This window comes from Arachis stenosperma, chromosome 6, assembly GCF_014773155.1.
Source record: "Arachis stenosperma cultivar V10309 chromosome 6, arast.V10309.gnm1.PFL2, whole genome shotgun sequence".
In the NCBI taxonomy this organism is placed as follows: domain Eukaryota; kingdom Viridiplantae; phylum Streptophyta; class Magnoliopsida; order Fabales; family Fabaceae; genus Arachis; species Arachis stenosperma.
The window spans coordinates 103,022,855-103,049,276 of record NC_080382.1 but is presented as its reverse complement, the minus strand read 5'-3'; the positions used below and the strand labels follow the sequence as shown (position 1 = coordinate 103,049,276).

Here is a 26,422-nt window from a genome sequence, read left to right as displayed (position 1 = left end):
TCAAGACTCAAGATCCGGCTACGAAGATAACCGGTCCGAGTATAACAATATATATACATATGATAAAATAAGGAAAACCCCAAGGTAACCCAAAGGGACACAAATACATAAAACCTATTCTCCAAAATCTCCCATAAGAGGAGTCATCACAGTTTGTATTATTGAATGGAGATAAAAGTATCTAAACAAAACATATAAACCAAAACATAGCCCCGAGAACAACGGATCTTCGCAATATAGAAGTCTCCAGCGTGCCTCAGCGGGTAACCTCACGCCCTGCATCTGAAAACCACAAAATCCGCATGGGTGAGAACCAGAGGTCCCCAGCATGGTAACAGCTTCCACATATATAATACATAATAATGGAGGAAAGCCAAAGGCAATCCTAGAACTTCCTCCAGATAATATCAAAGCTTATAAACAAGCTAAACCGTATAAGGGCACCTGACTAAAGATTCTTCAGTCTAACTAATACTTCCCTTTCCAATTCCTTCAAACCTCCCAACCACCAGCAGGAGTATATTATAGCAAACACAGATATATCAAACAAAGAATATACAAATAATAGCAGTTAAGACATTTAGACAATTAGCAAGTAATATGCAGTCAAATAGGCAATCTCAAACAATTCACATAGTATGCATATGATGAATGCCTGTCCCTAGTGGCCGATGATATCATCTTGTCGGTTATATAGCCAACCCGACAAGTCCTGGTCGCTAACCATTGGACTGTCCCTCTGTCGTGCATCCCCGAACTCGAGTTATACTCGTTATAAACGTGATCATAAACATGATCCATATCCTTCACCCTCACTGGTGAATATTTACGGGGGTTCGAGCTCATCCGGGCCTTTCACAGTGCCCGGCCACACTTACAACATAGGGTTAACAGAGCTTCGAGTCTCAACCTGGAGCACGTGGTGGCTAGCCACTGCTACTACCCAAGGAAACTCGTACTCAGATAGTGGAAGTGCAATTTCACAATTATCAATAATTCAGCATCAACATGCATGAATTCTCATCCATGGATCAACATCCATACCAGCCATTCCGGCTCACGGTTCAATCCAGAACCAGCCAATATTCATAGCATACACAGCTATTCCGGCTCATGGTTAAATCCATAACCAGCCATTTCATAAACAATTACAGCCTTTCGGCCCATGGCATAACAAACACTTCCACCACCATCCTCCGCATCTCACAGAATCATCTTGATCCTTATTGATCATACATTTTTCCCTTGCTTCACTCGCAAGTTATCACATTCACTAGCCCCTTTCTAATAGCTAGGCATATTATGATGATTTAAGACATGAATAGTGAGATCGGAGGCTTAGAAGTATGAGATTTGGCTTTTAAAACTCAAAAATCAACTTTGGGATGAAAACAGGGCCACGCGTACGCGCACTCCACGCGCACGCGTGGATGGCCTCAAAAACTCATCGGCGCGCAAGCGTCGTGCACGCTAACGCGTGGATCCCAAACTTGCCCATCGGCGCGCACGCGTCAACCACGCGTACGCGCGGGTGTTCTCGTGCCCCAGGCACAACACCGGCACAGTTCTGGCATAACTCTCGGGAAAATGGCTAGACATAGGGTGCAGCACAATCGGCGCGCCCGCGCACATCACGCGTACGCGTGGATGGCACCTTACGGAAGATCGGCGCGTACGCGCCAGGTGCGCCCACGCGCAAGGGGACATTCTGCTAAAAATTTTCTAAGTTAAAAGCTGCAGAATTTCACAGATTTTGACCCCAATCTTCCAACGGACATAACTTCCTCATTTTAAATCGTTTTTCGTCCGTTCTTCGAACGGCACGGACATCCCGGATCCAATTTCATTTCTAAAAAGATTTGGTACAAAACAGAGATCCGTAGTCCAAGTTATGTCCCGCCAAAGTATGCCCAAAAACCATGTTTTTCATAAAAACCACAAAGTGCCATTTTCAAAACAAGCCATTTCCATTTCTCTCCAAAATCAATCAAAACATGCCAATTTCATCCCTTTTCTTTGAAATCAATCAAAATACATCAAATTCAACATCAAGCCTCCTCAACTCACACATTGACACATAACTCACAATTTACCAAAATCACTATTTCACCATTATATCCCACTTCACCCAAGTGGCTCAAACTCAAACATATTGACATATCATATACTATTCCTCATACCAATCCTCAACAACACCAATTCCAATAAATCAACATGGTACACAAACAACATCATACTCACCATCAACATGGTTCAACCCACAATTCAACCATAACCAATAATCAAGCATATATCACAACATGCATATTTCTCATACATCATTCTATCAAGGCATCAATACTCATCATCACATATATGACCACATCATATATCTCAATCATTCAACAACATCAACCATTCAATGCCTATCTTAGGGCCTCTAGCCTAAGTATTTCCTACCACATTACATATTAGATACGGGAAACCGAAACCATACCTTAGCCGAATTTCCCAAGCTCCACCGGAGCACTTCTAAACCACTTATCCTCAAGCTCACAAGGCCTCAACACCTCCAAGAGCAGATTTTTCACCACCAAGCCCTTTCCAAGCTTGTTCAAAATCACCAATCAAGCTCCAATGTCCACACACACAACCTAAGCCACAACCATCATACCCATACACAACATCTCAAAACCCAAACATCATAAAACAACAAAATACACTAGGGTTGAGAATCTTACCACACCCAAGGTCCAAGGAGACAAGATTAACCTTCTCCTTCAAGAGAGTTGGGTCCTATAACATCAAAGAACCCCAAAATCTCAACATTTAACCCATGAAACTCGAAAATAGGGGCTGAGATTTCGAACAGCAAGGTGTGGCTTACCTCAAGATTGATTATATGGGTTTTGTAGAGCTCTCCGCGGTGAACGCGTGGCCGCAAACGGGGCGGCAATCGGAGCTCTAGATCAAAAGTTATGGTGATTTGAAGATCAAGTGAGAGAGAGAAGTTGAGAGAATGTTCTTCCCTTCCTCTCCACCATTTCAGCTTGTGTGTGTAACAAATGAGGAGAGAGAGTGCTGAAAACTAGGGTTTTGGTTAAGTTATGTTGGGCCAAGGGCCCACTTTGGGTCCAGTTGGCCCGGTTTGGCCCGTTCGGTCCAATCTTGGTCCGAATTCTACAAAATTGGTACCAAAATTCTCGTCTCAATCTCCTCTATCACATTTAGCCATAAAAATCACATTTTAGGCTTTCTAGAATAAATTCTCATTTATGGGTTAATTAGCCGTTAATTAACCGGGTTTTACACCTGCCATGGCAGAGGTTAATTACATGGGTGAACCTTATGGAAACACCTATAACTCATCATGGAGAAATCATCCAAATTTCTCATGGAAGGATCAACAAAAACCTCAACAAGGTTTTAACAATGGTGGACGTACTAGGCTGGGCAATAGCAAGCCATATCCATCATCTTCTCAGCAACAGACAGAGAATTCTGAACAAAATACTTCTAATTTAGCCAATATAGTCTCTGATCTGTCAAAGGCCACTTTCAGTTTCATGAATGAAACAAGATCCTCCATTAGAAATCTGGAGGCACAAGTGGGCCAGCTGAGTAAGAAAGTCATTGAAACTCCTCCCAGTACTCTCCCAAGCAATACAGAAGAGAATCCAAAAGGAGAGTGCAAGGCCATTGACATAGTCAATGTGGCCGAATGCACAAGGGAGGAGGAGGACGAAAATCCTAGTGAGAAATACCTCCTGGGACGTCCCTCAAGCAAGAAGGAATCTCCTGTTAAGGATCAAAAGGAATCTGAGGATCATACAGAGATCATAGAGATTCCATTGAACCTCCTTCTGCCATTCATGAGCTCTGAGGACTATTCATCCTCTGAAGAGGATGAAGATGTAACTGGAGAGCAAGTTGCTCAATATTTAGGAGCTATCATGAAGCTGAATGCCAAATTGTTTGGTAATGAGGCTTGGGAAAGTGAACCTCCCTTGCTCATTAGTGAATTAGATACTTGGATTTAGAAAACTCTACCTCAAAAGAGACAAGATCCTGGCAAGTTTCTAATACCTTGTACCATAGGCACCATGAGCTTTGAAAAAGCTCTATATGATCTGGGGTCAGGGATAAACCTTATGCCACTCTCTGTAATGGAGAAGCTGGGGATCATTGAGGTATAACCTGCCTTGTTCTCACTACAACTAGCAGACAAGTTAGTGAGACAAGCTTATGGATTAGTAAAGGACGTGCTAGTAAAGGTTGAAGGCCTTTACATCCCTGCTGATTTCATAATCCTAGACACTAGGAAGGAAGATGATGAATGCATCATCCTAGGAAGACCTTTCCTAGCCACAGCAGGAGCTGTAATAGATGTCAACAGAGGTGAGTTAGTCCTTCAATTGAATGGGGACTACCTTGTGTTTAAGGCACATGGCCATCCCTCTGTGACAAAAGAGAGTAAGCATGAAGAGCTTCTCTCAGTTCAGAGTCAAGAAGAACCCACACAGTCAAACTCTAAGTTTGGTGTTGTGAGGCCACAACCAAACTCTAAGTTTGGTGTTCAAACTCCATATCCAAACTCTAAGTTTGGTGTTGGGACCACACAAAAATTGACCTGATCACCTTGTGGCTCCATGAGAGCCACTGTCAAGCTATTGACATTAAAGAAGCGCTTGTTGGGAGGCAACCCAATTTTATTTATCTAATTTTATTTTATTTTGTTTCTTTGTTATTTTTGTGTTTAAGTAGGTACATGATCATGAGGAGCCACGAAAAAAAATCAAAAAAATTAAAAACAGAGTCAAAAACAGAAGAAAAAAAATTTTTCACCCTGGAGGTAGCGCAGACTGGCGTTCAACGCCAGTAAGATGCATCTGGCTGGCGTTCAACGCCAGAACAGAGCACCATTCTGGCGCTGAACGCCAGAAACAAGCAACAACCTGGCGTTAAACGCCAGGAACGTGCACAGAGAGGACAAACTGGCGCTGAACGCCAGAAACAAGCATGAAACTGGCGTTCAACGCTAGAAACATGCATTACATGGGCGTTGAACGCCCAGAACATGCACCAATGGGCGTTTGAACGCCAGAATGATGCATGAAGGCATGTTACATGCCTATATGGTGAAGGAATGGTATTTGTTTTCACCTCAGGATCTGTGGACCCCACAGGATCCCCACCTACCATATTCCCACCTTACCTTTTAATCCTAATCACACTCTCCTAATCCAAATCTCATTTCACCCTTCCCCATATCACACTTCCCAAAAAACCTTCACCAATCACCTCAAATCCTCTTCCCAATTCTTCCATTCACCATTCACATCAACCTCCTCTTCCCCATAAACCCCACCTACCCTCATAAAATTCAAATTCAATTTCTCACCCTTTCCCACCCAAATGGCCGAACCACCACCCTCCCTCTCCCTATAAATAACCTTCCATTCTTCTTCATCTTCACACAACACAAATCCCTTCTTCTCCTATATAGCCGAACCTACTTCTCTCCCTCTCTACCATATTCTCTTCTTCTTCTTCTACTATTCTTTTCTTTCTTGCTCGATGACGAGCAAATTTTAAGTTTGGTGTGGTAAAAGCATAAGCTTTTTTTTTGTTTTTCCATTACCAATGGCACCTAAGGCCGGAGTTTCCTCAAGAAAAGGGAAAGGGAAAGCAAAAGCTTCCACCTCCGAGTCATGGGAGATGGAAAGATTCATCTCCAAGAGCCATCAAGACCACTTCTATGATGTTGTGGCAAAGAAGAAGGTGATCCCTGAGGTCCCTTTCAAGCTCAAGAAGAATGAGTATCCGGAGATCCGACATGAGATTCAAAGAAGAGGTTGGGAAGTCATAACCAACCCCATGCAACAAGTCGGAATCTTAATGGTTCAAGAGTTCTATGCCAATGCATGGATCACTAGGAACCATGACCAAGGTATGAACCCAAGCCCAAAGAATTATCTCACAATGGTTAGGGGGAAATACTTGGATTTTAGTCCGGAAAATGTGAGGTTGGCGTTTCACTTACCCATGATGCAAGGTGATGAACGCCCCTACACAAGAAGGGTCAACTTTAATCAAAGGTTGGACCAAGTCCTAATGGACATATGTGTGGAAGGCGCCCAATGGAGAATAAACTCCAAAGGCAAACCGGTCCAATTAAGAAGACTGGACCTCAAGCCTGTAGCTAGAGGATGGCTGGAGTTCATCCAAAGATCCATCATCCCTACAAGCAACCGATCTGAAGTTACTGTGGATCGGGCCATCATGATCCATAGCATCATGATTGGAGAGGAAGTAGAAGTTCATGAGGTCATCTCCAATGAACTCTACAAAATAGCCGACAAGCCCTCACCCATGGCACGGCTAGCCTTCCCTCACCTCATTTGCCATCTATGTTACTCAGCTGGAGTTATCATAGAGGGAGATGTCTCTATTGAAGAAGACAAGCCCATCACCAAGAAGAGGATGGAGCAAGCAAGAGAAGCTCCTCACGGCCCTCAAGAAGCACAGGAGGAAGCCCATCATCAACAAATTCCTGAGATACCTCAAGGAATGCACTTTCCTCCCAACAACTATTGGGAGCAACTCAACACCTCCTTGGAAGATTTAAGCCATAATGTGGAACAATTAAGGGTGGAACATCATGAGCACTCCATCATTCTCCAAGAAATAAGAGAAGACCAAAGAGTAATGAGGGAGGAGCAACAAAGGCAAGGAAGGGACATAGAAGAGTTGAAGAACATCACTGGTCCTTCAAGAAGAAGACGCCACTAGAGGTGGATTCATTCCTTGTTCTTTATTTCTTTCTATTTTCGTTTTTAATTACTGTGTTTATCTATGTTTTGTGTCTTTATTTCATGATCACTAGTATGTAACCATGCCTTAAAGCTATGAATAAAATCCATTACTCCTTCACCTCTCTTAAAAGAAAAATGTTTTAATTCAAAAGAACAAGAAGTACATAAATTTCGAAAATAGCTCTTGAATTTAATTTAATTATATTGATGTGGTGACAATACTTTTTGTTTTCTGAATGAATGATTGAACAGTGCATATGTCTTTGGATATTGTTGTTTATGAGTGTTAAAATTGTTGGCTCTTGAAAGAATGATGAACAAAGAGAAATGTTATTGATGATCTGAAAAATTCATGAAATTGATTCTTGAAGCAAGAAAAAGCAGTGAAAAAAAAATATGGCTAAAAAGAGTATATAGAAAAAGAAGGAGCAGTAGAAAAAGCCATGAGCCCTAGGCAAGGGTAAAAAGGATCCAAGGCTTTGAGCATCAATGGATAGGAGGGCCCAAGGAAATTAAATCCAGGCCTAAGCGGCTAAATCAAGCTGTCCCTAACCATGTGCTTGTGTCATGAAGGTCCAAGTAAACAGCTTGAGACTGAGTGGTTAAAGTCGTGATCCAAAGCAAAAGAGTGTGCTTAAGAGCTCTGGACACCACTAATTGGGGACTTTAGCAAAGCTAAGTCACAATCTGAAAAGGTTCACCCAGTTATGTGTCTGTGGCATTTATGTATCCGGTGGTAATACTGGAAAACAAAGTGCTTAGGGCCACGGCCAAGACTCATAAGTAGCTGTGTTCAAGAATCAACATGCTTAACTAAGAAAGTCAATAACACTATCCCAAATTCTAAAGTTCTCCAGAGACGCCAATCCCTCTAAACTACAAAGGAAAAAGTGAGATGCCAAAACTGTTCAGAAGCAAAAAAAAAAAAAAAAAAAAAAAGCTACAAGTCCCGCTCATTTAATTATAATTAATATTCATTGATATTTCTGAATTTATAGTATATTCTCTTCTTTTTATCCTATTTGATTTTCAGTTGCTTGGGGACAAGCAACAATTTAAGTTTGGTGTTGTGATGAGCGGATAATTTATACGCTTTTTGGCATTGTTTTTAGGTAGTTTTTAGTAAGATCAAGCTACTTTTAGGGATGTTTTCATTAGTTTTTATGTTAAATTCACATTTCTGGACTTTACTATGAGTTTGTGTGTTTTTCTGTGATTTCAGGTAAATTCTGGCTGAAATTGAGGGACTTGAGCAAAACTCTGAAAAAGGCTGACAAAAGGACTGCTGATGCTGTTGGATTCTGACCTCCCTGCACTCAAAATGGATTTTCTGGAGCTACAGAACTCCAATTGGCGCGCTCTCAACGGCGTTGGAAAGTAGACATCCAGGGCTTTCCAGCAATATATAATAGTCCATACTTTATTCGGAAAATGACGACGTAACTTGGCGTTGAACGCCAAGTACATGCTGCTTTCTGGAGTTAAACGCCAGAAAAACGTCATGATCCGGAGTTGAACGCCCAAAACACGTCATAACTCGGAGTTCAACTCCAAGAGAAGCCTCAGCTCGTGGATTGATCAAGCTCAGCCCAAACATACACCAAGTGGGCCCCGGAAGTGGATTTATGCATCAATTACTTACTCATGTAAACCCTAGGAGCTAGTTTATTATAAATAGAACATTTATCTATTGTATGAGACATCATCTTTTGATCACTTTAGATCTTAGGATCAGATCTTTGAACGCATAGTTCTTAGACCATGGGGGCTGGCCATTCGGCCATGCCTGTACCTTTTACTTATGTATTTTCAACGGTGGAGTTTCTGCACACCATAGATTAAGGGTGTGGAGCTCTGCTGTACCTCAAGTATTAATGCAGTTCTATTTTCTTTTATTCAATTCTCTCTTATTCTTATTCCAAGATATTCATTCGCACCCAAGAACATGATGAATGTGATGATTAGATAACCCTCATTATCATTCTCACTTATGAACGCGCGTGATTGACAACCACTTTCGTTCTACATGCAACCGAGCTTGAATGTGTATCTCTTAGATTCCCCAACAGAATCTTCGTGGTATAAGCTAGATAGATGGCGGCATTTATGAGGATCCGGAAAGTCTCACCTTGTCTGTGGTATTCCGAGTAGGATCCTGGGAATCTGGAAAGTCTAACCTTGTCTGTGGTATTCCGAGTAGGATTCCGGTAATGAATGACTGTGACGTGCTTCAGACTTGCAAGTGCTGGGCGTTAGTGACAGACGCAAAAGAATCAAGGGATTCTATTCCAGTAGGCGCAGGAACCAACCAGTGATTAGCCGTGCTGTGACAGAGTGCGTGAGCGTAGTTTTCACTGCGAGGATGGGATGTAGCCATCAACCATGGGTGATGCCTCCAGACGATTAGCCATGCGAGTGACAGCCGCAGAGGACCATTTTCCCGAGAGGATTGAAAGTAGCCACCGTTGATGGTGAACCCCTATACACAGCTTGCCATGGAAAGGATTAAGAAGGATTGAGTTGAAGCAGTAGGAGAGCAGGCGTTCTTGGGCCATACAGCATCTTCATATACTTAACTGAAATTCCTACCAATGAATCTACATAAGTATTCTATCCCTTTTATTATTTCTATTTTATTATTAATTTTCGAACCTATAAACAATTTTAATCTGCCTGACTGAGATTTACAAGGTGACCATAGCTTGCTTCATACCAACAATCTCTGTGGGATCGACCCTTACTCACGTAAGGTTTATTACTTGGACGACCCAGTACACTTGCTGGTTAGTTGAACGGAGTTGTGAATTCAGCTGGTGCCACTTAGAAGCCTTCATCTCAAAATAATTAGAACATTGATCACAAATGATACAAGCATGATCACAATTTCGTCCACCAGAAATCCACCTAAGCCATACGTGGTTATCCATGGTCATCCACCTTTATCCCAACACTCCCCCTTGGATGACCATTTAGGATTATTGCCTCGTTAAAACCTTACTTAAGAAAAACCCAGTGGGAAAAAACCTTAGTGAAGGAAAAAGAGTACAATATCCTTTGTGACGGGGACTGCCTCATTAAAAACCTTGTCAAGAAAAATCCACTGGGAAAAAAACCTGACCAAGGAAAAAAGAGTACAGTCTCCCCCTCTTGCTGACATTATTTAATGTCTCGAAATCGGCGCATCCCAATCTCATGTACCAATCTTTCAAAGGAGGATTTTGGGAGTGACTTTGTGAATAAATCTGCCAGATTGTCACTTGAACGGATCTGTTGGACATCAATTGTCCCTTGATTTTGAAGGTCATGAGTGAAGAAGAATTTGGGAGAAATATGCTTTGTTCTATCACCTTTGATGTATCCACCCTTAAGTTGAGCAATGCATGTTGTATTATCTTCAAACAGGATAGTTGGAGCTATCTTATGATCAATCAGTCCACATGATGACAGAATATATTGAATCAGACTCCTCAGCCAAAAACACTCGCGACTAGCTTCATGAATCGCTAGTATTTCAGCATGATTAGAAGAGGTTGCTGCTATCGTCTGTTTCGTGGACCTCCATGATATAGCTGTACCACCATATGTGAATAGGTATCCTGTTTGAGATCTCCCTTTATGTGGATCAGACAGGTATCCGGCATCTGCATAGCCAACTAGTTGTGACTTGGATCCATAGGGATAAAACAATCCCATATCAACTGTTCCATGAAGATATCAAAAAATTTTTTTGATTCCACTCCAATGTCTTCTGGTTGGAGAGGAACTATACCTTGCTAGTAAATTCACCGCGAATGATATGTCAGGTCGCGTATTATTAGCAAGATACATTAGTGCTCCAATGGCACTAAGATATGGTACTTCAGGACCAAGGATATCTTCATTTTCTTCTTTAGGACAAAATTGATCCTTTTTCACATCCAAAGATCTTACGATCATTGGGGTACTTAATGGATGTGACTTATCCATATAAAATCTTTTCAAGATCTTTTCTGTGTATGTTGTTTGATGAATAAAGATCCCACCTTTTATATGCTCGATCTGCAGGCCGAGACAAAACTTAGTCTTTCCAAGATCTTTCATCTCAAACTCTTCTTTTAGAGTTTTTATAATTGTTGGAATCTCTTCAGGAGTCCCAATGATATTTAAATCATCAACGTACACAGCAATTATAATGAATCCAGATGCAGATTTCTTTATGAAAACACACGGGCAGATATCATCATTCTTGAATCCGTTTTTGGCCAAATACTCAGTAAGACGATTATACCACATTCGTCCAGATTATTTCAGACCATATAAAGATCTTTACAATTTGACTGAGTATAACCCTTGCGAATATTCACTAGATGGTTTAGATATCTTTAGTTCTTCAGGGACTTTCATATAGATATCCCGATTTAATGAGCCGTATAAGTAGGCTGTTACCACATCCATTAAATGCATATGCAGTTTATGATATGCAGATAAACTGACCAAATAACGCAATGTTATCGCATCCACTACAGGGGAATACGTTTCTTCATAATCTATACCAGGCCTTTGTGAAAAACCTTGTGCCACAAGTCGGGCTTTATAGCGCACAACTTCATTTTTCTCATTTTGTTTTCTCACAAATACCCACTTATATCCAACAGGTTTTACATCTTCAGGTGTACGGACTACAGGTCCAAAGACTTCACGTTTTGCAAGTGAGTCTAATTCAGCCTTCATGGCTTCTTTCCATTTTGGCCAATCATTCCTTTGTCGATATTCTTCGACTGATCTTGGCTCAAGATCCTTACTTTCATGCATGATATCTAATGCCACATTATATGCAAATATTTCATTAACAATTGTCTTATTTCGGTCCCATTTCTCTCCTGTAAAGACATAATTTATCGAGATCTCGTCATTTTCATAATTTTCAGGTACCTGAACGTCTTCGGCGTTATATCAGAATTTTGGACAACTGCAGGTGTCTCTACTATGTCTTTTTCAACAGGAATATTATTTACCTCTTTTCTCTTTCGAGGATTTTTATCTTTGGAACCGACAGGCCTGCCACGCTTCTGGCGTGAATTTGCTTCAGTGGCTACTTGTCCTACTAGGACATCAATTCGAATTAGGGCATTTTTCGCTGGTATATAAGATTTAGTTATCCTCTTTGTATCGAAAAATGCATTAGGCAATTCATTTGCTATTCTTAGCAAATGTATAATCTTTTGAACTTCTAGTTCACATTGCCCTGATCGAGGATCTAAATGCATCAACGATGACGCATTCCAATTAAGTTCCTTTTCAGGAAGCTTATTCTCTCCCCCCAATGTTGGAAATTTTGATTCATCAAAATGACAATCCGCAAACCGGGCTTTAAATACATCTCCAGTTTGTATCTCAAGATACCTCACTATAGAGGGAGAATCATATCCAACATATATTCCCAATTTTCTTTGGGGTCCCATTTTGGTGCGATTAGGTGGTGTAATGGGAACATATATCGCACACCCAAATATTCTTAAATGGGAAACATTTGGCTGCTGGCCAAAAGCTAATTGCATAGGAGAGAATTGGTGATAACTCGTTGGCCTCAAACGAATAAGTGCTGCGGCATGTAAAATAGCATGCCCCCAAACCGAGGTTGGGAGATTTGTTCTCATAAGCAAGGGTCTAGCAATTAATTGGAGGCGCTTAATAAGTGATTCTGCTAACCCATTTTGTGTGTGAACATAAGCTACTGGATGTTCAACACTTATTCCATTAGCCATACAATAAGCATCAAAAGCTTGGAAAGTAAATTCACCAGCATTATCAAGACGAATTGCTTTGATTGGATTTTCTGGAAATTGTGCTTTTAATCAAATAATTTGAGCCAGTAATCTCGCAAACGCCAGGTTGCGAGAAGATAATAAGCACACATGTGACCATCTCGAAGATGCGTCTATTAGGACCATAAAATATCTAAAAGATCCACATGGTGGATGAATAGGTCCACATACATCACCTTGAATCCTTTCTAGGAATTTAGGGGACTCATATCCAATTTTTACTGATGATGGCCTTAAAATTAACTTCCCTTGAGAACATGCAACACAACAAAATTCACTAGTTTTAAGAATCTTCTGGTTCTTTAGTGAATGTCCATGGGAGTTTTCAATAATTCTCCTCATCATGGTTGTTCCCGGATGACCCAATCGGTCGTGCCAAGTTATGAATTCATTTGGGCTAGTAAACTTCTGGTTTACAATGGCATGTGATTCAATTGCACTGATCCTGGTATAATATAACCCAGATGAAAGTGAGGGTAATTTTTCTAATATAACTTTCTTATTTGAATCATGAGTTGTGATACATAAATACTCATGATTTCCCTCATTCATAGTCTCAATATGATATCCATTTCGGCGAATATCTTTAAAGCTCAACAAGTTTCTTCGAGACTTGGTAGACAATAGTGCATTATTTATTATAAATTTTGTTCCTCCAGGAAACAAAATTATAGCTCTTCCGGAGCCTTCTATCACATTGCTTGAGCCAATAATAGTATTAACATATTCCGCTTTTGGCACAAGATGGGTAAAATATATATCACTTTTGAGAATAGTGTGCGAACTTGCACTATCCGCAAGGCATACATCTTCATTACATATCCTTGCCATTCTCTTCAAAAACAAATAATAATAAAATGAGTAGTATGCACAGTCAAATTGAATACTTGATCAGAATTATTTTTCTAAGAAACAATGTACATAAAATAATGTCATATACTAAAATTTTATTTTAAAATTTGACACATTTAATAATATAAACATTAATATTTCATTATTTATGTACATCATATTTGAAACTTAAATACATAGAAAATAAAACTTAACAATAAGTTCTTTACATTATTTATTTACATGAATGCTTAATATTCTCACACATTAAACTATTCCATCATTGATCAAATGACCAATATTTCCTTCAGGATCCTCAAAGAAATCAGATACATCATAATGAGTGGTGGAATTTTCAGCATCATTTGAAATAAAATTCGACTCTTTTCCCTTGTCATCCTTTTTTAAAGATGCCTGGTAAAGATTGACTAGGTGCCTTAGGGTACGACAGGTACGTGACCAATGGCCCTTTCCACCACAACGGAAACACTTATCCTCTGTTGATTTATTCTACCCGATATTTCTTTCTTTATCCCACTTCTGGTGAGATCCTCTCTTTTGAACATAATTTTTTTTTCTTCCATAATTTGTTATTAAAACCTTGGCATTTACCTCTTCTGGGGTAATTTGCCACATTTACTTCAGGAAATGGGGCAGCGCCAGCTGGGTGTGCTTCATAATTTTTCAATAACAACTCATTGTTGCGTTCAGCAACAAGAAGGCAAGAAATTAACTCAGAATATTTTTTAAACCCTTTCTCTCGATACTGCTGCTGCAGGAGCACATTCGAGGCATGGAAGGTTAAGAAAGTTTTCTCCAACATATCATGATTAGTTATTTTTTTCCCACACAATTTCATTCGTGAGGTGATTCAAAACATTGCAGAATTATATTCATTTATAGATTTAAAATCTTGTAAACGCAAATGCGTCCATTCATATCGGGCTTGAGAAAGTATCACCATTTTTTGATGATTATACCTTTCTTCAAGGTCTTTCCAAAGATCTGCAGGATCTTTTAATGTGAGATATTCATTTTTCAACCCTTCGTCAAGATGACGACGAAGAAAAATCATGTCTTTGGCTTTATCCTTCTATGATGCATTATTTTCAGCCTTAATGGTATCTCCAAGATCCATTGAATCAAGATGGATTTCAGCATCTAGTATCCATGATAAATAATTGTTTCCAGATATATCAAGAGCATTGAATTCAAGATGAGAGAGTTTCGACATAATGAAAAATTTGTTACCTGAGTCTTCCTAAAAATTTGATCAGAGTCTCGTGCTGATAACGTGTTGTAAAATAAATAAAAGATATATAAAATAAAGGTGTATAAATAGAAGACTCTAGTATTAAAATAATTAGTTCAATAATAATTTATATATATATATATATATATATATATATATATATATATAATAATATTATATGTTGTAATGTGTATATATATACAAAGACAGAAAAGAGTATAAAAAGTAGAGAGAGAGAGAATTGCATAAATATATATAAATATAAAGATAGAAAGGAGTATAAAAAGTAAAGAGAGAAAATAGCATTTGCTTTTATTATTGCTATGTGTATAAAGGGAGAGAGAATAATATTCAGTTGTTGTTGTTGTTATTATATAAAAAGCATATGAGGATGTTTGCTATTTATACATATAAAATGATACCACTTTTAACTTTCATTTATTGCCATTTGTCTTGTGAAAGGATTCATTTAGTCTTAAGAATGAAATCCACCTAAGCCATACGTGGTTATCCATAGTCATCCACCTTTATCCCAACAGATTGGAATTAAAAGTTGTTATTCATTTTACCTTAATTTTAGGTGTCAATGGTTTAGAGTAAAATTGGATTAACACTAAACAAGTTCAAATTTTAACTATTTACTAATTTTAATATTTCTAAAATTAGTATAATTTATTACAATTTAAACAGTATTCATTTAATTTTATTCAAAAATATCAACTTAAAATTATTTTTAAATGTGGTCTAATTTAAAATTTATGTGAAATTGTGTCCCTCCACTAATTTAAAACTAGTGATTTAAAATTTTATACGTATTAATTATAATAACAAAATATATTAGTTTTTATTTTTTAAATCGACCCAATTAATATTATTAATTTTTTATTATTTTAAAAAATTATATTTTTATACTTATAAATTATATTTTTGAATCGAATATTAAACTAATCATATTAGTAGAATAATACGAATATGTAATACTATAATTTAATTGTTAAATAATATATGTATTCTAAATACATTGGCATTAAATGCATTGTACCATATCTTGGATGTACCCAAAATACATTCAATTTTCGTTAAATCACGGTGACTGGTGACTAAATATCCGAAATAAATATTTAATGTGATCTGGATCACAGTACCCGATATAAATATTTAAATAAATATTTAATTTATTTAAATAAAAAAAATCCTTGATACTTGGCGTCTATATAGTAATTTTTTAGATCTAAAGCAATGTAAATACTAACGGAAGCATTTCAAGTGCACCGGGAGTACCGGTGTACCAATTGTTTTAACCGTCGATTTGAATTATAAAAAATATATATAATATATATTAATTAAAATCAACGGTTAAAACAACTGGTGCACCGGTGCTCCCTGGTGTACTTGAAATGTTTCCAATACTATAATTACCCTACAAGCCATGTCTTTTCATTAATTAAATGTATTTAAATTCTTTTTTGTTGTAGTTGTCAAATAATTAATGCAATCAAATCAAATGAGTAACAAACTTACTGAAGGAGATCGGATTTTTTATTTAAATAAATAAAATAAAAATAATAATTATCGAAATAAGTATTTTTAAAAATATTTATCGATTTGTGTTTTTCAGTCATATCTTATTTATACTGTAAATGAGATGAAATTACGTGTATTTCGTTTACAGTGTAAACGAAATATGACACGTCAACTGAAACGTGTCTATCTGGTTTACAGTGTAAACGAGATATATGGAATAGAGTCGCAGCAGCTATAAATAGATGTGTAATCCTTAGTATTATTCACAAACTTTTTCTATCCTTTTTGTGTCTCATATTTCTCACAAATACAAGGCATTAATGGCCAGTGATAGTCCATACATAGTTGTGCTTGTTTATCCCAATTGTCGTATGAGAAGCGGCGACAATGGGGTGACATTTGAGTGTGAAGATCCGATATTGTTTCGCACTCAGCATGTGGAGACGTTGTCTGATTTGAGGAGTTTGATATTGAGCAAGCTCGGTGGTACAGAAGTGAGGGAAATCAGAAGGGTGGCGTATAGGTTGGTGGCTCCCATGAGTAATGGAGTCTTCCGGTTTTGACTATTCCGACTTCTAGGGGACGAGCATGTGCTAGTGATGTTCGACATCCATGGGAGGATCATGGTGGAGCAAGTAATGGAGTTTTCTGCAGAGGTGGGACACAGTGGCGGTGGTCCTTCCATACACTCGACCTATGTGCAGGACGACCGCCCCTTCGCACCACCACCCATTCATGTCGCCATTCCAGTTGATGAGTCAGAGGAGGGTGAGGAGGAGTCGGACGAGGATTACGTGGCGGACAGTGGTGACACCGACTTGTCCGATAGTAGGGATGAGGATGAGTGTGTTCCTGAGACACCTGTTCCAACCATGGTCTGTCATGTCCTACTGATGCGTGAGCATCTTTCCTATCTTTTCCTAGTGAATTTGCATCTAATTTGTTGAGTTTAATAGAGAATTAATTATCTTTTAGCCAATAGGATGCTACTTTGAGTCTTTTGTAATTTTTATTTATTTTAGATAGTATTCGGCTGGATTTGATGGAGTTTCTGCAGCACAAGAATCAAAGGAGATGGCAGCGAGAAGCGACGCGTACGCGTGATTTGGAGTTTTGCTCACCGACGCGTACGCGTGACCGACGCGTCCACGTGACTTGCCAAAAAGACCATCGACGCGTACGCGTGACTGACACGTACGTGTGATATGTGCCACGTGCAGAAAATGCAGAAAAACGCTAGGGCGATTTCTTGGCTGTTTTGACCCAGTTTTCAACCCAGAAAACACAGATTAGAAACTGCAGAATGGACAAAACAAGTGGTCTCCACCCATCAGCTGAAGACTTGTTAATTAATTCGAATTTAAATTCAAATCTTATTTTTGGGAAAAGATATTATTTTCTAATTTTAGATAATTAGATTTTAAATTTATTAGGATTATTTATAAATAGGAATTTAGATGCCATCAGATTGGAACTCTGTATATTTTACCAGAATCCTAGTTTCTTCTCTGAACCATGAGCAACTAATCCTTCATTGTTAAGGTTAGGAGCTCTATCTATTTGTATGGATTGATTTTATTGCTTTTTCTATTTTAATTTATGCATGGATTTATAATTTAAGAATTGTTTTCGCTCTTTATTTTATTAATTTAGGTGGAACGGAAGTATGACCCTCTTTCTAACTGAGTTCTTATATAACTTGGAAAAGCTTTGTACTTGAACAACAGCTTAAAAATAAATTCTCCTAAATTTTAATTATCTGAATTTAACAGGATACGTGACATATAATCATTTTATTTCTTGGGTAATTAGAGTTTTTGTGGCATATAAACTAGAAATTGATTATCACCCTCTAATTGGAATTAATTGACCAAAGAATTGGCAATTAATGAATTTTAGAGGAGACTAGGAAGGTCTAAAGAATTAGGGTCTAGTCACAAACAGTTTGCCATAAATTAAATCCTGCATAATTAAATTAGTTAGTAAGAAAAGTTAATCCAAAAAAATAGATAACTCTAAAACCTTAACTGTTTTCTTCATATTTTATTCCCAACTCATTGTTGCTTGCTCTTTGAAATTCTTAATTACTGTTTAATACTCTTTGAACACTCAACATACTATTCTGTTTGTCTAACTAAGTAATTTAATCAACCATTGTTGCTTGATCCATCAATCCTCATGGAATCGACCCTTAAACACGTAAAGTATTACTTGGTAAGACTTGGTGCACTTGCCGGTTAGTTTGTGGGTTATAAACACCGCACCAAATTTTTAACACCGTTACCAGAAATTAATTGTGATTGACAACTATACATTGTTTGATTGCTTAGATTAGATAATTCTTCTTTTAATTAATTTTATTATTATTATTAATTTTTATCTTTTTTTTATCTCGTTTATTTCTTTTATTTTTATTTTATTTTATTTTTTTTTTCTCTCGCCTTTCGTTCCTATCCCCTGTCCCCTCTTTTTTTTCTTTTTTTTTTACTTCCTTTTAAATTATTTTTTTATCTCGTCAGTTTTTTTATTATTTTATTTTTCTTTTCATTTTCATTTTTTTATCTTTGTTTTACTTTGTTTCTTTTTCTGTTATATCTTTTAACTTTTTATATTCTATTAGTTTTTATTTTCTTTTTTTCTTTAAAAAATATAAAAAATATAAAAATAAAAATAATAAAATAATAAAATAAAAATAAAAATAAAAATAAAAATACTTTTATCCCATTGGAAATTTTTTGCACTCTGACGTAGAGATTGTAACACCCTAACTACCAAAGCTCACGCTTCCGGCTGCGCAACTCTGATAGCTCGGACATTACGACGACACTTATACTATTTAATACTAAAATATGAGCCTGTTTAAAAACTTTAAACCGCAACACTATTCCCAAAAATACTTTCGCCATACAACGTACGTCCATACATACCATACAACTTACAGAAACTCATAAAGAGTACATCCATATATATACATACATATATATAAATAATATTACAGACATTAATCAATACAATTCCTATCCCTCTTACAGGATATATCAAGATAAAGGCGAGGGTACAATAAACCATAACTAAAACAATACAGAGCATCTCAATAACAAATAATTAAACTCTTCATAACTTCTGCGCCCAAATCCTGAAAGGGGAAAAATGTAGGGGGGTGAGAACATCATCCTCGAAAGGGTTCTCAGTAGAGGGTTTTTAGGAATTACTGTAATAGGATACATGAAGATAAACCGTACCAGTGATTAATAACCATCTTATGCCTCTTTTCAAAAACAACAGTTTACAATGAAAGTAAAGTCAGAAATCTTTTCTGAAAGAGGAACTGTTCAATTCTCAAAACATCAAAGCATTTCAAAAAGGTTTATCTATACTGAACCAAAATAACCTTTCATATCTTATTCCAAACCAGAACCACAAAACCGAAATCAACCATCGGTCCATCTCATTCAACCACGGCCCTAGGCCCAAACAATCCAACCACAACCAATCCACCACAATCCAACATAGTTCCAGAAGCAGACACAAGTAGGAAGATGCAAACACAAACAAACAGTTATTGCAAGTAGAACAATTAGCAGTTAATCACGTAGGCAAACCAAGTACAAAATGCATACCCAAACAATGTCACATAGATGCATATGATGCATGCCTGTCCCTAGTGGCTGATGATATCATCTGTCGGTTACCAAGCCAACCCGACGTGTCCGGTAGCTAACCCGGACACAGTCTCTCTGTTGCGCATTATTATCATTAGAGGGTATCTGCGCCCTGTCGCCATTAGAGGGTATATGCGCCCTGTCGCCATTAGAGGGTATCGGTGCCCTGTCACCCTTACAACTAGAGAGAAAACACAAGCATACTCGCTTACAACTTTCATCTCAGCCATCCGGCTCACGGTTCAATCCAGAACCAATCAACTTATCAATAAATACAGCCTTTCGGCTTAAATTCATAATTCATAATTAGCCATACGGCTCATAACTCATTCGGCAATCAGCCATAGTTCAATAGCATACAAAGCCATTCCGGCTCATATCAAAATAGCACTTCCACCATCCAACATCATCAAATTCATAAATCGGCATTTAAGCCATAAATCACTTTTTCTCAAATCATTTCACTTTGAAATCAAGTTTCAACTCTTTTCAGCCTTGGCTTTAAAGATCTCATTTCTCAAATCATCTCAGGCTCATAAGCCAAATTTACTCAAAATGAGTTCCCTTTTTAAAACAAAGCCACTCTCGGCATTCTCTTTCCAAAACTTCCAAAACCATGGCAAGTTAAGGATTTATTTCAAAGTATTCAAAATCACCCATCCAACAATGGGATTTTATAACAAAAGTTTCTCGACAGAGTCCCAAGTCTTTAGGGAAGGTCAACCTATATCAATTCCTTAAAATTCATTGAAACTCTTAAAATCATAGATTTCTCGGTTCAAGTAAATAAAACTGAATTTATTATAAAACCGGCCATACAAAATCACAAATTCCAACCCGGTCCAAAAATCAACTCATTGAAACGGAACCGGTTCATTTGAATCAAACCACTTTCAAGTTTCTTTTTAGAACCCATTTTTCCAACTCTTCCAAAATGCCTCAAACTTGATTACTCAATCAAAAGTCTAGGTTCCTTTAAAAATTACTAAAACTCCTTTTTATATTGAAATCAATATTAAAGCATCATTCTTTCCTTCAGTGATTCAAACGGTAAAAATAGTTCAGTTCTAAATAAGCCGAACTCAATGTATAAGGTTCATCAAATAAATTAAGCTTGAAAACATAAATTTCCTTTTAAAAAAATCAAATAATACAATTTCTCAAATCCAACCCTTTTTAAATAACCTTACAAACAAGTGTAGGATTTTGTAGAAATTTCGGCAGCACCTCCCCTAAAACTTGGACTTTTGCCACCCGGTTCGGGTCCCAACTAAACCATTTCTCAGTCCTTTTCAACAGCTCAAAACCAGAAATCAATTCAAAGCAAGCTAATTCCAACAACTGCCTCAGTGGCGTATCTCAAGGATACCATTTCAAAATCAACTCAATATCAATCGATATAACACATTTCCAAAGCTTTAAAGAAACGGTTCAATAACAAATCATTTGTCCAAAACCAAATCAATTAAAATAAACCAGGCTGAATTCAAAAGTGCATTCGACTTTTCAAATTATCGAAATAATTAACCCAAATCAAATCAATCCTCAACGGATTAAACTCAGATTCAAATCTTTAAAGAATCAACTTCAAACATTACATTTCACAAGCCGCACAACAATTCAGCCAAACCAATATCCATAATCATTCGAGTCAATCAAATAATACATAAGACAGATACAATCACCAAATACATAATATCTCACATCAGTATCCATATGTAATAATTCCAATACATAAAACATAGTTTTTGGAAAGCGCCCCTACCTCAAAACGCAATTCCATAACCCAAACGCGTCACAGAGTCCTTTCCGCCTCAACCCGAAATCAACAACAACCGCAACCTCAGCTTCAAGCCACATTTGCAATAACCATAGCATCACTAATCGCAACATACAATAATCAGAACTCGACCCCACGCTATCAGAATTCATATTCATCAACTATACACAACAAAATGCTACCGCGAGGCTTTTCGAAACATAATCTCTTACCGGAATAACAACACAAAGCAGCTGCGATTTTGAACCGGCCCCGGCAACATCTCCGGTGGCGGCCAGAAGCTCCGGCGGATCAACTGGAAGAACCGTACAGCATTAAAACCATCTCAACAACTAAAAAGGCAGAAACCTCAAATGAAACCCTTACCGGCAACTTTTCCGGCGATGGCAGAAGTAGCCAGAAGCTCTGGCGGTGGTTCCGGTGGCCTCAGAACTCCGGCGACAATATCAGAAGCACCAGCCGAGCACCGCAGAGCAGCAGATCAGTAGAGGCGGAAGTAGGCGGCAGGAACGGCGGCGTTAGCTTCGCGCAACTCGGATCAGCGGCGGTCCTTGGGTAGTGACGCGCACAACGGGATGCGCGGCCTCCCTCTTCCTCTGCCTGGTTCGGCGATACCAGCACCAAAACCCACGGCGGCGACCATGGCAAGCGACCTAGCCAGTCAGTGACGGCAGCGGAGATGCACGGCGCCGCAGCTCCGCGCGGTGGGTCGCGCTCCCTCTCTCCTCCGACGCGAACTCTCTCTCTCTCCCTCTGCCCTTCGCGCGGTCCTGGAGGCAGCGTCATGGGTCGGCGGCGACGTGGTTGGGTCGCGACAACAAGGCGCGGTGGCGGCGGTGCGAGTCCACCTCTCCTTGTTTCGCGAGCTCGACGGCGGCAAGTCCTCCTCCGTCTCTTCCTCTTTGGTCAGATGGCGACATGGTGGTGGTGCAACCCAGTACACCGGTGCGACCTCTTCCCCTTCCCTTCCCCCTCTCCGCGACCAACAATGCTTCGTGGGTGTGTGTGTTGTGTTTTCTGATTTCCCCCTTCCTGATTCCCGTTCTTCTTTTCCCTCTGATTCAAAGAGTCATGTGTGTGTGCTCAGTTAAGGTAGGGCTACGCAGCAAAGACAGTGAAGAAGAGGGTTTGAGGCTGCGCAGCATGAAGAGAGAATAGAGGGAAGGGTATGCTGAACTAGGGTAAGGGGCAATATAGTAATTTCGCATAAAATTGGGGATAATATAGTAATTGAAACCCAATTTTAAATCCAACACTAATTGTATATAGAAAATCTTATTTGCTCATCAATTTCACAAATTATTTTCCATAAAATGCCCAAATCAAAATAATTAGAATTAATATAATTAAACCCCTTTATTTTTCCAAAGTAGCAACATTAATATTTAAAACATTACTTATTTAATCCAAATCATATAAAATCCCTATTATTTCATAAATATCAACCTTATACTTTAAATATAGAAAATAATCCAATAATTGTAAAATTGGATAATAATCATAACTTATCTCAAATTCAATTAATCAAAACTTGCCTTAATTATCTTTAATAAAATAATCTATGAAATTAAGGCTATAAATAACTATAGGATTTGAGACTTGATCATAATAAGACTTTTCAAAGATTCTGGGTCTTACATTCTACCCACCTTATAAAAATTTTCGCCCTCGAAAATTGATACAAAATGAAAGAAATTCCATAACAGTTCACCTTTGAACACATTTAAGGAAGAAGCAAAAATATCTCAAAATATAATCATATATACGATTTTCAAATACTTTGATTGTCATAAGCATAAGGATGTAAAGGTAGGAGTGTGATTGCAAAGCAAACATTTCAAGGTAGGCTCAATGCAAAAGATAACATGGGTCAATCATGTGATAGAAGGGCAAGGCATCAAAGGCTATTAAACAGGATGGAGTTAAAACGACGTGCTTAACCTCCGCACACTAATCTCATACCAACCTCAAAGTTTCAACCTTCCAATTCCATCAAGCACTTTACAAACCCCAAATTCAATCACAAGCCTGGCAACCACAAACCCGTTCGCAAGGATCAAAACACCCACCACTCGTAACGCTGCACACCTACCGTTTCAACTTCCATATACACATATCACGTCTTAAAGAACTAACGTATCGCGTTACTACGTCTACAAATCGCACGTGATATCAAACAATTCTCGAGTCTACTCAGAAGGATACAAGATTTAAAAAGGAGAGTCAAATGTCAAGGATAGTACTCATAGATCCGAGGGAATGTCTCCAATCCCAGACAACAAGGATGATCAAGCAAATGGAGTTTGCTAGAAATAAATCAACTAACGACCTCAAAGATGACCCTTGGATCAAAGTAATTCATTAGGATCAATAAGAAGAAAATCAGCGCATTATTTTGAAACAAATTCAAGCTGAGTCGAAGAAGTATGAGGTTTACAGAAAAGAATATCCCAGATCCAAGACCAAACTCATAGAACTCAAGAGCACGATTAGAAATACTCCCGAACACATTGTTCATAGAAGAATCGAAAACTTGCGGAAAAATCACTTCGCAGTTTAGAAGAAAGTCAAGTAATAAACATTCTTCAAGAGAGCAACAAAAGCATAAATGTGGCTTTACTCCAATACAATTTCATGTTGAAGTAGATTATGTAGAATTCCAAAAACAAAATGCACACAACTTTGGCTAAGAGCTAAAATATTTCCTCAAATATTTTCGAAAGATAATCAGATGCACAACTTAACCAAAAGCAGTTCATAAAAACTCAGAAGTAATCAAATGCTTGTTCATAATTCTCAAAATTTCCTATTCAAACAAGCGAGTATAACATTTATAGCAAGTACAAAAGAGGAAGTTAAACTCTTTTTAGAAAAGAAACTCTGAAGTAAAAATCTGTTTACAATTTGGTAAAGGAAATAAGTGGTGCGTTACAAACGAATCGGTTTCCACTAAACAAGGAAACTTTTCAAAACCTCATTTAAAATAGCGCATGTCAACTCTAAAACAATTTTGTCAAAAATTGAACAATGGTTTCAATCTCAATCAAGCAACAGAAAATAAATTCCGTTTAAAATTTACTCAAAGCGAATTCAAAACTTCCTTAAAAGTTTAAAACAAGACTCCAAAAGTATACTTGAAATCACCATTTCCAAAAGGATATTCAAGGATATTAGGATGTACTTAAGAAGGAGTCAAGCCATACAAGAAAGAATCTTAAACCAAAGTAGTTCAAACAAGATTCACTAGGCATGAGTCATCAAACAAGCTTTCAATTGATCCAAAAGAATACAAAAGTCATAAGGAAAAGACAACTCAATTATTAGTAATTTCTCAAGGATAAATCTTTAACTAAAAACTTTTGTAAAGATAATGAGGATATATAGATGATGCACTATTTCGAAACGAATCAAACTAACTCGCATAAGAATGAGATTCACAAGATTGGATAAACCAAGATCAATGGTAATGCTCACAAGATGTAAGAAATTAGTTAAAAACAAAGTCAAGTATGACATTCATAGAGATGAAAGGTTTAACAAGGAATTTAGTCCGTTCATAAGAAGAAAGCTATGAGTCCAACATTTTCAAAAGAACAACAGTGGCATAAACCTTGTAGTATGCTAAGCCAGACTCAAATCAAAATGAATTAAGTGAAGTTTATCAAACAAAACTCGACCGGAATAAAAGCGAAAAATCCTTCCTTTCCAGAATTTCGGAAAATATCCAAATACATAATCAAATGAAGATGTGCATTGGAACTATAGTAAAATTACTAGAAAGTCAAATTGTAATTTAAGGTAAATGCAGTTCCATAAACCAGTAAAAACACAAGCGAGGTATTGGAAATAGATAGTTGCTAAGCGGCATGAGTAATCTTCAAAGTTTCATATATAGAAAAGTATATATCTAATCAACAGCAATTTATAAAATCTCAAAATTGGCTGTGATCACTGTCAAGTAAGAGAAAAACTGAATCAACAATTTCTCAAAGAATGAAATCAGAACCCGGAGTTAAAAGTCACAGCACATTAAGACAAGTTCAAGGCAATATCAAAGAATACTTGAATCAAGAAGGACTCAAATAGAGAAAGGTAGATACAACAAGGATTTTAACCAAGCATATGCACTTAAGATCAAACAAGATTGCATATGAATAGAGAAACAGAGCGGAAACATCAAATTACTTTTCAATGGAAGTAGCAAACAAGAACTTCAAGTTAGGCTATGAAAGAACAGGTCGACTCGAACACAATCCAAAACACACAACTGAATAGCCTCGAGAAATAGTTTCCAACGTTCCCAAAACCCGCGATTCGCTTTGCTCAAAACTCGCATATTATCTATGATAACCCATTAGTGCTTTCATGTACATAATTCACTAGTATTAAGCTGGCCAAACTTAATACCAAGAATTATGCAATGCAAGACTAACATCGTTAATCAATAGACCGTCATGTGCATAAAGCTCTAATTCTCGTCATTCGACAAGACCTAATACATGACAAACGCTCAGAGTATGCAACTGAAGCATAGTTAGTCCATTCCTCAGGCTCTACAGGAAGAACTGCTCTGATACCATAATGTAACACCCTAACTACCAAAGCTCACGCTTCCGGCTGCGCAACTCTGATAGCTCGGACATTACGACGACACTTATACTATTTAATACTAAAATATGAGCCTGTTTAAAAACTTTAAACCGCAACACCATTCCCAAAAATACTTTCGCCATACAACGTACGTCCATACATACCATACAACTTACAGAAACTCA

At 37.8% G+C, this 26,422-nt stretch overlaps 1 protein-coding gene across 1 annotated transcript in view; it reads left to right on the top strand.

The window, feature by feature from the left end:
- Positions 1-16,443, top strand: part of LOC130934347 (uncharacterized) — a 46,197-nt gene extending 29,754 nt beyond the window's left edge. Inside the window, exon 7 of the mRNA XM_057863926.1 lies at positions 16,354-16,443. Coding sequence (XP_057719909.1) covers positions 16,354-16,443 — 90 coding nt within the window. The remainder of the gene's footprint in view (positions 1-16,353) is intronic.
- The last annotated feature ends 9,979 nt before the right edge of the window (positions 16,444-26,422 follow it).